At 33.3% G+C, this 13073-nt stretch overlaps 1 protein-coding gene across 2 annotated transcripts in view; it reads right to left on the reverse strand.

The window, feature by feature from the left end:
• Positions 1-221: 221 nt before the first annotated feature.
• ABCA5 (ATP binding cassette subfamily A member 5) overlaps positions 222-13073 on the reverse strand; it is a 121222-nt gene continuing 108370 nt past the window's right edge. For both annotated transcript variants that reach the window (XM_021002516.2, XM_021002514.2), the window contains 6 exons: positions 12902-12996; positions 11626-11745; positions 11166-11315; positions 6490-6569; positions 5868-5923; positions 222-4297 (listed from right to left, as the gene is read on the reverse strand). In XM_021002516.2, the coding sequence (XP_020858175.1) occupies positions 4190-4297; positions 5868-5923; positions 6490-6569; positions 11166-11315; positions 11626-11745; positions 12902-12996 (609 nt within the window). In that variant the 3' untranslated portion in view covers positions 222-4189. The remainder of the gene's footprint in view (positions 4298-5867; positions 5924-6489; positions 6570-11165; positions 11316-11625; positions 11746-12901; positions 12997-13073) is intronic.

Consider the following 13073-nt stretch of genomic DNA (forward strand, 5'->3'; position numbering starts at 1 on the left):
GTAAGTGGAATAGGACATTATACACAGAAAATTGGAGTTGTGCCTGGTTTTAATAAAATTAGCAGATCCCTCTGAGTCTGTCATGGTGCAGGCATACATACTTTTGCCCTAAGAATATGCCAGATGAAGACAAAGATTAAAATTAACAGTTCTAACCAACTGCTTCCTGGGAGACCCTAGGTAGTGGGATAAAGGATATGAATTTAGGCAACAGACACATATGAATTATAATATTCATTCTTTAATAGGTTAACATCAGAAGTCATATTTTCAAAGCACTTAGTTGGTATCTTAAATATTGTTTCCAAATTCAGTGTGATCAAATGAAATATTCATTGTCTCACTACCTTTTATTAGAGGGTAACAGTATTTCCATTAAAAACTGTACCAGGCTGCAGCATCAAATATATCTGTAGTATTCCAGGCAATGATGTAGCACTGAAAAATGAGGTCTGCCTCATATAAGACCAATTTTAGTGCTTGACATATCTAAACCACCCAAAATAATTGCGGAAAACTACAAAAAGAAATTATATATTTGCATAAAAATTCAAGACAATAAAACAATTAGCAGTGCAGATAACAAAACTGTAGCACAAGTTCTCAAAACAGTTTCTTCCCCAGTCTTTTTAAGTGAACACAATATCCTATATCATTAAAAAAAAGTAATTGGGAAAGATAAATTGCTCCTTTAAAACAGATACACTTTTGTGCCACATTTTCCATTTTTAAAGGGGCTGCTCATTTGTACAGAAATGAAATATTAGCCTGAGAAAATTTTCCCACTTGTATTAAAAAGTAAATCATTACAGCCATCTAAAAGCAAAGGCTACATTTATACTCTCAGACCAAAAAATATAAAGATAGATATTTACAATTATTAATTCATATTCATGACTTTTCAATAAGTGAATTATTTTTCTCCCATTAAAATAAGTAAGAGATTGACAATTATAAAGTAAAAATAAGATATATGCATACAAAAATAAAGGCCTTCACTTTGAAGGGCAAAGTTTACTAATTTAGGTCAAGAAAAGGGAAAATGGTCAGGTGACAGGATGTTATTAAGATAAAAATAATAAAAAGCATAACTATTTCCATTTGTTCAAAATCAATGTCTACAGAACTCATATGTAGTTATCACTTATCTCCAGGCTATCAAGAAATGAGATTGTAAAAAATATATATATAGAGAACATATTTAGTACAAACCCAATAGAATGAAGTCAACATGAAACAATGAATAAATTTTTTCCTATGCTTATCAAATTTTTACTATGAACTTATCAAAATCAAAAGAATTTAAGGAAGGATGCCAGGTTTAAAGGCAAAATGACAGTATGAAGGCCTGATAATTTTTCTTCTAAGATAAATCAAATGAAACAATTAAGTTCCCATAAATTTAATTGTATAATTTTAGTTATAAATATTTCCTATTGCTCCTTACTTCTCAATTTATAATTTTTACAAAGGTCAGACCTTCTTCAACAGCTAACTTGCACTTCAAAAAACAATGAATGTCCTGAGTGAGGTGGCTGTTCTTATTTTTTAAATCAACCTTTTATCAAGACAAATAGACCTTGTACTATTTAGATCTGTTCTATCACATATAAATATTTCTCAATTGTGCGTTGCAATATTGTTTCATAAACATGAATTATGTACTATAAATATATTGATATTGGCCCTTTTTTAAAGACTATATTAGCAACATAGTCAAGTTGGATAAAAATAAAAAAATAAAAATATGTTACCAAGGAAGCACAGAAATGGTCTTTATCTCTGTTAATCTATTGGGGGTGGGCATGGAATGCGAATAGGTGCTCCAGGGACAAACATCATGAAAAACACAATGTCCACAAACCCCTACATCTGTACAAGAACATGTGTTGAAAAACAACAGAAAAGCAACTAAATTACCATGCTAACAATGTAAGTTTAACTAAAGAAAAAAAATGTAAATTTCACATTTAAAAAAAAATTTAACTTGATTACTTCTATGTACATTTATACACACCAAATTAAAATTACTTGATATAAAAAAATCTATGTAATCACTGGTACAATGCATGTTTTAGCTAAAATTTATATTAAATTTTCTCCATGTGAATAGATTTTCTCAGGGATTCAACTTCTCTTTGCTTAACACTTTTTCAAACTAACTTGCTAACTGCTCCTTCCTTTTTGTTTGATGTCCAAATGGTTAAAAAAAAAACTATACCCTCAAGTGAAATACCTCTTCTTGATATTTAAAAAAAAAATCACCCTTATATATTAGAATGATTTTTAGCTATTAAGTGACATTAGGGCTCCTCCACAATGATTTGTTTCAAACATAAAATATTTATTTAAGAATTTATCTAGAAAAGCAAGCTATTTTATTTTAAGCCTGCCTTTCAAGGGGCAATCGTATTACCCAACTCCATGCTGCCAGTATGGAAATGAGCAATACCAAAGTCCAAAAAGCTAAAAAGAACAAGGCAAGAGACAGTTTCAAATGAATAAAACAGAATTATATTCCAGATTATCTTGGGAAAACTTTGCTACAACGATAAGTCATTTTGCAGTCTTTAAAAGGAAATTGTCTGGGGAAACAACAAAAATTTAAGGCTGCACTTCTTTAATGAGGGAAGGTAAAACTCAAAGTCATTATGTTTTTTAACTAATTAGGAATCAGAGAAAGCATTACCTAACAGATATGTTCCTTAAAAGTTTAATATAAATGCAATTTTCTTAAATAACTGAAAATGCATTAGTAAACTTGTTATTTAAAGAAGCCCCAAAATAAATCATTTTAAAGTGAGTAACACTTTACTGGGTAAAATAATCACCCTAATAATATTAGAGTCTTTTCAAGGTGTTATTTTTGTGCATCTATCTTCTTATATTGTGAGCCACATATATTGTGCATCAGTACCACGTATTCCTGTTAGTACTATCTACAATCACTGGTGGATCTAGGCAGTGTCTAGCTTAAATTAATGAGGTTTAAGCAGCTAAAGGGAAGATCATATTGCTTGATACCTGCATAACGTGTCTGAAACTTTATTACATGAAATAACTACAGTAAATTATAGCTTAAATTAATCTTGCCATACTACAGGCTCTGGAAAATGATGAAAATCTGGTTTGTTCCCTAATATAGACAGTAACTTCTATTCTTGGCTCATCTCTGTAATAAAACCAACCAATGATGGTTAAAATTTCTAAAACTCAACTAAGGATTGTCTGAAGTCAAAATATTAACAGATATTTAATCCTTCCCCTTCCAGGTTCTCAAGAAGAAAATATATATCCTTCTACACTAAGTAGGGGAGAAAATATTCCATCTAGTAAGAGAAAACTAAATTATCCCAGCCTAGCAGGTTTCTCCATTCCGGACATCTATGCATCAGAAAAACAATCATAAATATAATTAATAATGACAAAGAAATGCCATTATCCCCACATGGAAAATATACTAAAACAGAAATCAATTAAATTAGCTTGAAAATGCAATGAACATTCTAACCTAAAGTACCTAACAGAATCTGAACTAAAACCATTCGTTCTGGTTGCCACCTAGTGGACATATTTTCTTTTTCATATGAACCTCTATTTCAGAGATCTTTTTTACTGCTGCTTCTTTAAGACCTGCAATTGGCAGCTTTTTGTGAGGGCTTAACTCTAAAAACTGAGAGAAAGAAATGTCTGTAGTACCCTTTCAGTCTCTCTCCTATGTGCCATGGCTATTTAAATTTACCTAGTTGGCCTGCAATATAATAAGCTTATTTTCTGGTCAAGTTGGAGGTGGATTTTTCCCCAGAAAGTAAATATAAAAATTCAATGTAAAAGAACTGTCAAAACTAAAATGATCTCTTCCACTATTACTTCATAAATAGAGAAAACACTGTAAAAGACAAGGAAAATGACAAAAGCAAACACTTCTCTCAAAAAAACAGGTCAAATTAAACATCCTTTTAGATAGTAATACTAAAATAACAATTAATTATATGAAAGAAAACCAAAACACAGCAACACAGTATTTCAATTAAAGAATTCTGGAAATGCAGTGATATGACCATTTCCTATGACCCAAATGTTTTCATGGTTCACAGGACATGTTACAAAGATTGATCTTAAAACAATATAAAAATAATACAAAGTGGAAGGAAAAAAAATCCTCTTAGAGGATTTGAAAGGTAAGAGTTCAAAATACAACTCTGTCCTCCTGAGTTCTTTCCCACCAAAGAGTGCTGTTTAAAGTTCCACAACTGTTATCTTCTTCCTCCTGTTCTTTAGTGAGTTCTATAAAAACCTAATGGAAGAAGAAATCAAGTCCAATATATGTAGTATTAAAGAAGACAAAAAAAATCTCTTAAATTATTAAAGTTTGGTTCTAATTCTGATTCTAAGTATCAAAATGGATTTCTTGACACTATCAATACAAAGAGTGAAATAGCACCCTCTGTAAGTTAAGAGCAAAGAATGATTTTTTGCCATGGCTTTATTAAAATATTTCACTGAACCCATAGCACATGGCACTGTCAGTCATCAATGGTACTAAATTAGATTAAAGAGACAGTAAAGTAATATAACTAGGGAATAGCCATACATGATCTCTGAATCCACTGCTAGTAAAAACATCTGACATTTTTACACAATTTCTATGTAAATATGATATTGAAATTAGTCAGAAAAAGTTAAGAGTCCCACAACCAACACCAGCCAGAGACCTAGAACCTCTAATTTAGGTACTCTGACAGAATAGTCTCACAGCAGTAAGTTATCTCTGTAACACATTCATCATTCCCAAACCCTTGTCTACACCCATGACCTCAAGCAGCTTATAGCATAGCTCAGCATGCAAGATGCTGTCAGGCATACACAGCATATAAGGAAACAAGAAGAAATATAGAGAAAGCCACTCAGGAATAAAAAACTCCTGAAGTGATCATACTTGGATGATTCCCTTTGCCTTAAGAAAATCAAATGGATTCTAATTCCATTTTGTAACTGATTCTATTCTGTATCACCTCAAATACATTGTAAAATTGCCTGTTTCTTTGTCTCTGAGTTAAGTTCAAAAGCTCAGCTTTCCTCTCTGAGCTAAATTATCCCACAAAATCATCTTAATTCTTACACATCTTACTGCCCATGTACAATTAAGAGAGCTCTATTATCTTGCTAACAAACTTTGCAAGATGCAGGTGTGCACTGGGAAGTCTATTATCTCTGCAATGTTGGCAGTCTTTCAAGAAAGTGTGGACTGTTATCATTGTGATTCTAACTAGGCATGCCGGTGGACATCATCAATGAGCTTTCCACCGCAATAAGACAGGAGGAGAGGTTGTTGCTAGCCCTTCATTGCCAACTTCCACCCAATCAGATTGTTCTCCATCATTTATGATACTTCAGACTCTGAAACCAATTATACTGTCCTGTTCCTTGTTCTGTTACACTTCTCAAAACTACATGAAGTCTGGTAAGCCCTGCCTCCTGGTCTTTCAAGTGACTAAGGAGTTGAGAGATCCTCTTATTGGTAACTGCTAGGCTTTCCAATAAGCTGAATGTGCTCAGAACTTTGTAACTCAGTTTACTTTAATTTCAATCACAATAACCCTCTTCCAAAAGTATGAGGTATGCAAGAGCAGTAGAAAGGGCCAGTCTTAGAAACACTAGCCCAGAAATTTCTTTCTGCTTTGATCTGCCACCCAGAGGCTATTACCCATAGATGCTATTCATTATCTGTTCCACAACTCAGCTGCCCCTTACTTCCTTACCATGGTAACACAAATAGCACTCAAGTCTTTAGGAGACAGCTTTGTACAATCATCATTTGTATATGTTTCACAATATTAAAATAAAATTATTTGACTTTACTATACCTGTTCCAGTGTTGCTTGAGAAAAGTTGTATTCTTCAATACTGAAAGTATGTTTAGCTATTAAAATGACACGAAAAGAATGGTTTACTCATCAATATTTTCAAACAATAAAAGAGGTACATGTTTAACAGCATTAATTTTTTTTGTGAAAATTAGGTCAGTTAGAATCCAATGATATAAACTTTATGCATCCTAAGTTAATAAATCTATTAAGAGCCTATCACACCATGCCTTCTCCTGTGGCTGAGACAAGTGATAGTTGTCTGGCCCAATGCCATTTTTAACTGGCATAACAGAGTATCTCAAACTCAGATCCCTTTGATCAATTCTTTCCATGAATTAGGGTAGGAAGGTAAAATGACTAGTGGCTGAACTAACCAAACAAACTAGAGGCCCAGTGAGAAAAGTTAGCTGGGTCTTCAGGAAGGTACAGGATTACTGAGTGCTAGCACTAAACAATCTACTATAAACTACTAAGTGCAAAAAAACTTACACATGACTCTACTGGCAGTAGCATTTTGAATTCTGAGTTCCAAACAACAGAATTACAAATGATCTTGTGGAACACACTGAATTTATAAAGTTGGGGACTATAATGTAGGTGCTTTAGAAATATTTCATACCTTCTTCCAGCTTAGAAAAAGACTGTGCAACAGACTGTACATCTTCTTTAGGAATTTTATAAGCCAAAATAGAAGAAAAACTGAAAAATATAAGGAAGCATAAATTACAAAAGTTATAAAGTGATAATCTCTACATTATATCAACCAATAAAAATAATGAATTATCCATTCCATTATTCTGAAGGTAAAAATCAAAATATAAGATAAAAACCACAATTTTAGCATATACATAAATAAAATTTAACATTTATTTTCAATGTATCAATGAAGTTGAGATCTCATTGAAATGGGTATTCATTTTATCAGCACATATCAAAACCCTCTTATGCCTTCTCATCCTGTGTAATATTTCAAAGATAATCTATTTAATATACTGGAGACTATCCTCAAGGTGTTTTTACATTTGAAGGATACAAAAGGAGCATCCATCTGCTCTTTTGCCCACAGTATATTAACTTGCCCACTTCCTTTTTTGGATCATACATTTCCTCAATAATATCTGTAACATCATTTCTTGAAAGCATACTACCAAAAACAAAAAGTATACTACCACTGGAAATACATTGGAACTTACTTTCAAAATTGGAGTCTGTGGTATTCCAGATTTGTAATTGTACAGAATCACCAAGAAAACACTTACATTGAAAGGATGGATCATTGCAGTTGGGAACAGATGGGGATCCTTAGAAGCAATATGCAATTTTCCACATACTATCCTCCTTCTTCTATTACACCTATTCAAATTTTGGATCCAATTCATGGCTCATTTGCAGTGACTACCCCAAATATGTGTGCTGATACATTAACTCAATGAACCAGCAAATAATTCAATGCTATAATTTGGACAACAGATATTTTTATTCCACTTAGTTTTTTTCATATAGATTGTTAGGCTAATTTCATTAGAAAAATAATAGATTTTAATGGAGAAGTGCTGCAAATTCTGGGCTTTAATTCAATCAGTTTAATATCATCCACAAAAAAGGAGAATATCCTACCATCTATAAGGAATCCCTTTTAGTCCTCTACCTTGTGCAAGAAACCCTACATGATGGCATCTAACTCCTTTGGCAAGCAGCATCTCCTTGTTTTGTGCTTTGCTTAATGTTAAGCCCACCAGAGAACAGTTACATCCATTGCTGTATCTGGCAAATAACATATTATGTCCAGCAATTTGTAACTATTCCCCAAAAGTTACTGAACTCTGCATACCTTTTAACCCAAAGACACCACTATTAGATACACACATTAAAGAGATTAAAAAAAAAGAAGAAAAGGACTCTATGTACAAAAATATTTATACAGCATGTCTCTTTTTTGTGGTGGCAGAGAACTGGAAACTAAGGGGAGTGCCCATCACTTCGGGAAAGACTGAACAAATTAGGGTATATGAATGTAATACTATTATGCTGTAAGAGACTATGAAGGGGATGAAGAGTTACCTTTTTTTTTTTTCAGAGAAACTTGTATGAATTGATACAGAGTAAAGTGAGCAGAAACAGGAGAACAATTTCTACAATAACAACATTAAAAAACTTAAGAACTGTGATTAACACAATGACCAGTCACAACTTCAGATGAGGCAGGGTGAAATATGCTAGCCATCTCCTGATAAACAATGGATTAAGGATGCCACAGCCAATGAGGGAATATAATTTGTTGACGCTACATATTTGTTAGAAGTCCCTGCACCCCTTCCTGTTCCTCTCCCATGGTGGAAGGTAGGAGTTTTATTCACTGAAAAAATAAAATTTAATTAATAAAAAACTCGAAATCAGCATATACACGAAAGATTACTTGTTGGAAGGAGGCTTCTAAGGATGTTTTGTTCGACTCAATAAATCAACCAAGCAGGGCAGCTAGGTGGCGCAGTGGATAAAACACCAGCCCTAAAGTCAGGAGGACCTGAGTCCAAATCTGGCCTCAGACCAAACACTTGACACTTACTAGCTGTGTGACCCTGGGCAAGTCACTTAACCCCAATTGTCTAAAAAAAGAAAAAAATTCTTTCATCTAAATCAACCAAGCATTTATTAAGCACCTAACAAATCCCAGGTACTGCTAACACAAATACAAAGAATGAAACAATTCCTACTCCCAGGGAATTGCCATAAACAAGAGAGAACACTATGTATAGAACGGTAAACAGAGTAACAATAAAGAGAATATATACAAAATAACCAAAAACAAAGTCTTTGCAGAGGAATAGCTAGGTGGGGGGGGGGTTAAGATCAGGAAAGGCTTCCTGTAGAAGACGGAGACTGAGCTAAGGGAAGACAGAAATTCAAATGAGTCAAAAGATCTTTTGTGATTAAAAAACAATGCAGAATTGTATATTTTCTGTACTCCTCAGACAACTGTGTGACTATAAAGATACAATCAACTAGAGTATCATTTGTGAAAGCTTGCCTATTTTCTTCTCATACTATATAATTAAGGATGCCCCTGAGAAAAATTTAGATCATTCTCATAAAATTATCCTTAAAAAGATGAGAAAGCAGTGTTCTCTCGATTACTTTTTTAGGGAGGTGTCATCCATTTTCTTCTTTTTGGTATCTTCTCATCCCTGAGATATATATTTAACTAATCCCTCGGTGATTTCAAGACTAGCTTGCACATCAAGCAAAGATTTTCTTAGTGTGTATTTCACTGATTCAGCCAACCACTTCTTTATCTTTCTACATTGTCATTTCTGCATCTTGGGCTAAGACTTCTGGGATGACAGGAGTACTGGAACTTCTCTTCCATGAAAATAAAAATAGACATAGAAACACAGCCAAATTTATTCCATTTTACACCAATTTGCTGTACTCCTAGAAGTTTTATCTATGACTATTTCTGGAATGATGTGGCTCATAAGTTTTAATGAAACTTGTTTTCACTTCAGCAGCTAAACATAATCTTCCATCTTTCTCTTCCATACCATTTTACAAACGAGTTATATTCTACACCAATGTTACCTTTCGCTGCCATATTCTTTTGCTTGATCATCAAGCATATGCTGATTGAAGCAGTTCCTGTGCCCTTTTGGCCTCTTCAGTGTGGGAACTGTCTGAAATCATGTACATTTTTTGTAGGAAATAGTGATGAACATGGTCAACATTTTTTTTTCCAGTTTTAAACAAATAGCTCTTTTTGAGTAAGGCTAAAGTTGTTACTATTTTTAAAAATATCTTCTCATCTTTACCTTTCTTGTAATTTGACACTGATTTTGGACCTTTTCTCTCAAAGGTTTGACTATAGAAAGCTGATTCTAATAAAATTCTTACATCACTAATCAGTTTTTTCCTAAATGTTAACATTTAATTCCACTGCTTGTCACAGACATTACTTTCCCATTCCCAATTTCCCATGACATTTCCATCCCATTTCTCAGACCTGAGCTATATTTTCCAATGTACCTTTTCCAATCCTCATATGTACCCCACCTTCTCACTGAAGTCATTGAATATCAAAGTATATAATGACCAGTCCGGAATTTCTCATCAAGTACTTTGTAGTATTTTTCTATTCCTTTATTATTTGAAACAAATGTTAGCACATTAACAATCATCTTCATGGTGGTCCCTTTTGCTTATGTCCATCACGAATACTGCAAAGATGAGATGACCAAATGTCTCACGAAATGGTGTTTATTATTGTCTTTAGATAAACTAAGAAATCACTTTGGCCAACTTCATCTCACCAAAGAGGTCATCCTTCCAGTCAACAATTATTAAGTATATTATGTGCCAGGTATTTAGCTAAGGGCTTGAGATAAAAAGAAAGGCCAAAACAATCCCTGCCCTCAGGAAGAGAAGGCACTAGCATCCAGCAAGGTAAAAGTGCCTCCTGCACAATGTGAGATTGAACGTGAGTCCTGAAGGAAGGCAGGGAAACTAAGAAGTGGAGACAAAGAAAGAAATCATTCCAGGCAAGAGGGACAACCAGTGAAAATGTATGGAGATAAGAGGCAGGGTATTACATGTGAGGAACAAGAAGCATATCAGTGTAGTTGAACTGGAGAGTACACAGAGTAACATAAAGTGTAAAGAAACTGGAAAACTAGGAAGGGGACGGATTATGAAGAACTTTTAATGCCTAACAGAGTTTATATTTGATCGTGGAGGCACGAGGAAGCCGCTGGAGTTTACTGAGAAGAGGGTGAGACCTGTGCTTTAGGAAATCACTTTGGTGGCTCAATGGAAGATGGGTAGGAATAGGAAGACACTACTTTTTTGTTTTCTAATTAATTTTTGAAGAGACTGTCAATACAGATGTGGTTTAATTCTTCCAATTGGCTAGGCTGGTTCTCAGAAAGCAGGCCTCTATATTGCCAAAACTTCACTGAATTCAAGCTCATGCACAAACAGCATATTCTTTAAGAACTCATGGTCCATACCATAATGAGGCTTCAGGGTAGGAACGTGTCTTAACATATAAAATGTTATGAACCACAATATTTCACTTTTTAAAATGTTCTGATTGCACAAAAAGTCATTTTTCTTAAAGAAGTTATAAATCAGACTATGAAAATTATCAAGTCAACAGCAGAACCAAAAATAAAGTCATACTATTAGACTACACATTTTAATTAGGCATATATTTCCAAGTAAAAGAAAAGTCTTAAATCTTCCTATAATAGATTGTCTATAATTGTGTTATTAAGAAATACTATTGAAATTTTTTATCTTTACCTTTCCTGACGAATTGCATTTGGGAAAATATAGTGAATTTGTCTTTGAAGTTGTTCCACTTCTAGATTTTCCATCCAGTCCTTTAATTTAATTTCCAAAAAGTAGCCTCTGCCAAATTTACTCTTTAGGTGCTGTACAGTGCCAATACATCTGCAGCAGTTTGGGGGGAAAAAAAGAATCCTAAGCTATGTAAACACAAAATGACACATTTTAATGGAAGGTGTCATATTTAAATCCCATAACACTGTGTCCAAAAATTTATATTTACTGTATGCATAAATCAATCCTAAATGAGGTAACTACCCATATTTGGACCTAAATAATATCCTCAAGTTGATACATACTTAAAGACTGCCTCCTAAATTAAAGGAGAAAAAAAAATATAGACCAGTAGCATATTTATTACACGTCTTTGAAATTATGATATATTTGAGATATTATGCTAACTACAGGCTCCTACCTTAATTGTCCAGATACCAAAATTGCCACTCGATCACAAACTGCCTCTGCCTCTTCCATATAATGTGTAGTCAAGATGGCTGCTCGCCTCTTATTTTTAAATGCAGCTCGAATTGCTCTCCTACAAGAAGTCCAAAGGAAGGAGTGTTTGTAATTTTATATTTCTAAGCTATTCAAATCTTAGTTAAATATTTGACTTTTAACAATTCGTCAAATTTTTTGTCACTATATCATCCCATGTTTTTTAAATTGTTGTATTCTTATTTCCACTTTTATTCCAAAGTTTTAAAAGGAGAAGGAAAATGTTCATGTTTTTTATTGAATGTAGTTAAACAGGCAAGTAGGTAGCACACTGGATAGAGTACTGGACCTGGAGACAAGACCTGAGTTCAAATCCAGTGTCTAATGATTGTGTAACCCTATGCAAGTCACTTAACTTCTGTCTGTCTTAGATTCTTTATCTGTAAAATGAAGATAATAATAGCACCCCCTTCTCAGAACTGTTGTGAGGGTAAAATGAAATATTTGTAAAGTGCTTTGAAAATCTTAAAGTGCTATAAAATTGGCAGTCATCATTATTATTATTGTTATTAAGATAAAAGAAATGAGAGATTATCTCTTCTGTGATCCTCATTTTACATATGAAAGAACTGAACAAGAGAGTTAGTTAACTACTTAAAATCCCAAATTTCTTGAAAGACTACTACTATTATACAAATTGAAGAACTAAGAACTATTACATATATGCATAATGTATATGTGTAAATATGCATTATAAAAATGATAAATGCTTAGAAAAAATGAATTATAAAATGTTTTTGAACTATCTTTTTTTCTAATTACACATACAATAATTTTATGGTAGGTATAAAAATAAACCTATTTTTTAAGGAAAATGACAAACCATATTACATTTAATAGAACTTTTCAGTTTAATAAATCAAAATTATGGTTTTAGCATCATCTTATGCCACCACAGAATATTAGGGTTGGGAAGAAACTTAGAGGTCAACTAGTCTAACATCTTTATTTTACGGATGTGGAAATTAAAGTTCAAAAAGATGATGACTACCCTTAGGAAACACAGCCAATTAGCAGCCAAGGCACTGGAACTCAGGTGTCCTATTTCTCCATCCACTACTCTTTCCAACTGAGAACTACCTACAATTCAAAGGTAAGACTAAAAGAGTTGTAGTCAAACAATTTTGATACTCTAAATGTTTTGGTTAGAATATGATAAAATTTAATGTTCTTTGTTTCTCTTGTGGCATACTCACCACATATGCTGCTTGGCTTTAGGATCCATGCCAGTAGATGGTTCATCTAACAAAGTAACCTGAGGAGTTCCAAGCATGCTTAGCGCAAAACACAACTAGAAACAAAGAAATAAAAATAACTAATTAAGTATGAGATTCCATGACAATAATGCAAAGTACTAAGCAAACAATA

Source organism: Phascolarctos cinereus, unplaced genomic scaffold (genome assembly GCF_003287225.1).
Source record: "Phascolarctos cinereus isolate Bilbo 61053 unplaced genomic scaffold, phaCin_HiC Scaffold_5;HRSCAF=322, whole genome shotgun sequence".
NCBI lineage: Eukaryota > Metazoa > Chordata > Mammalia > Diprotodontia > Phascolarctidae > Phascolarctos > Phascolarctos cinereus.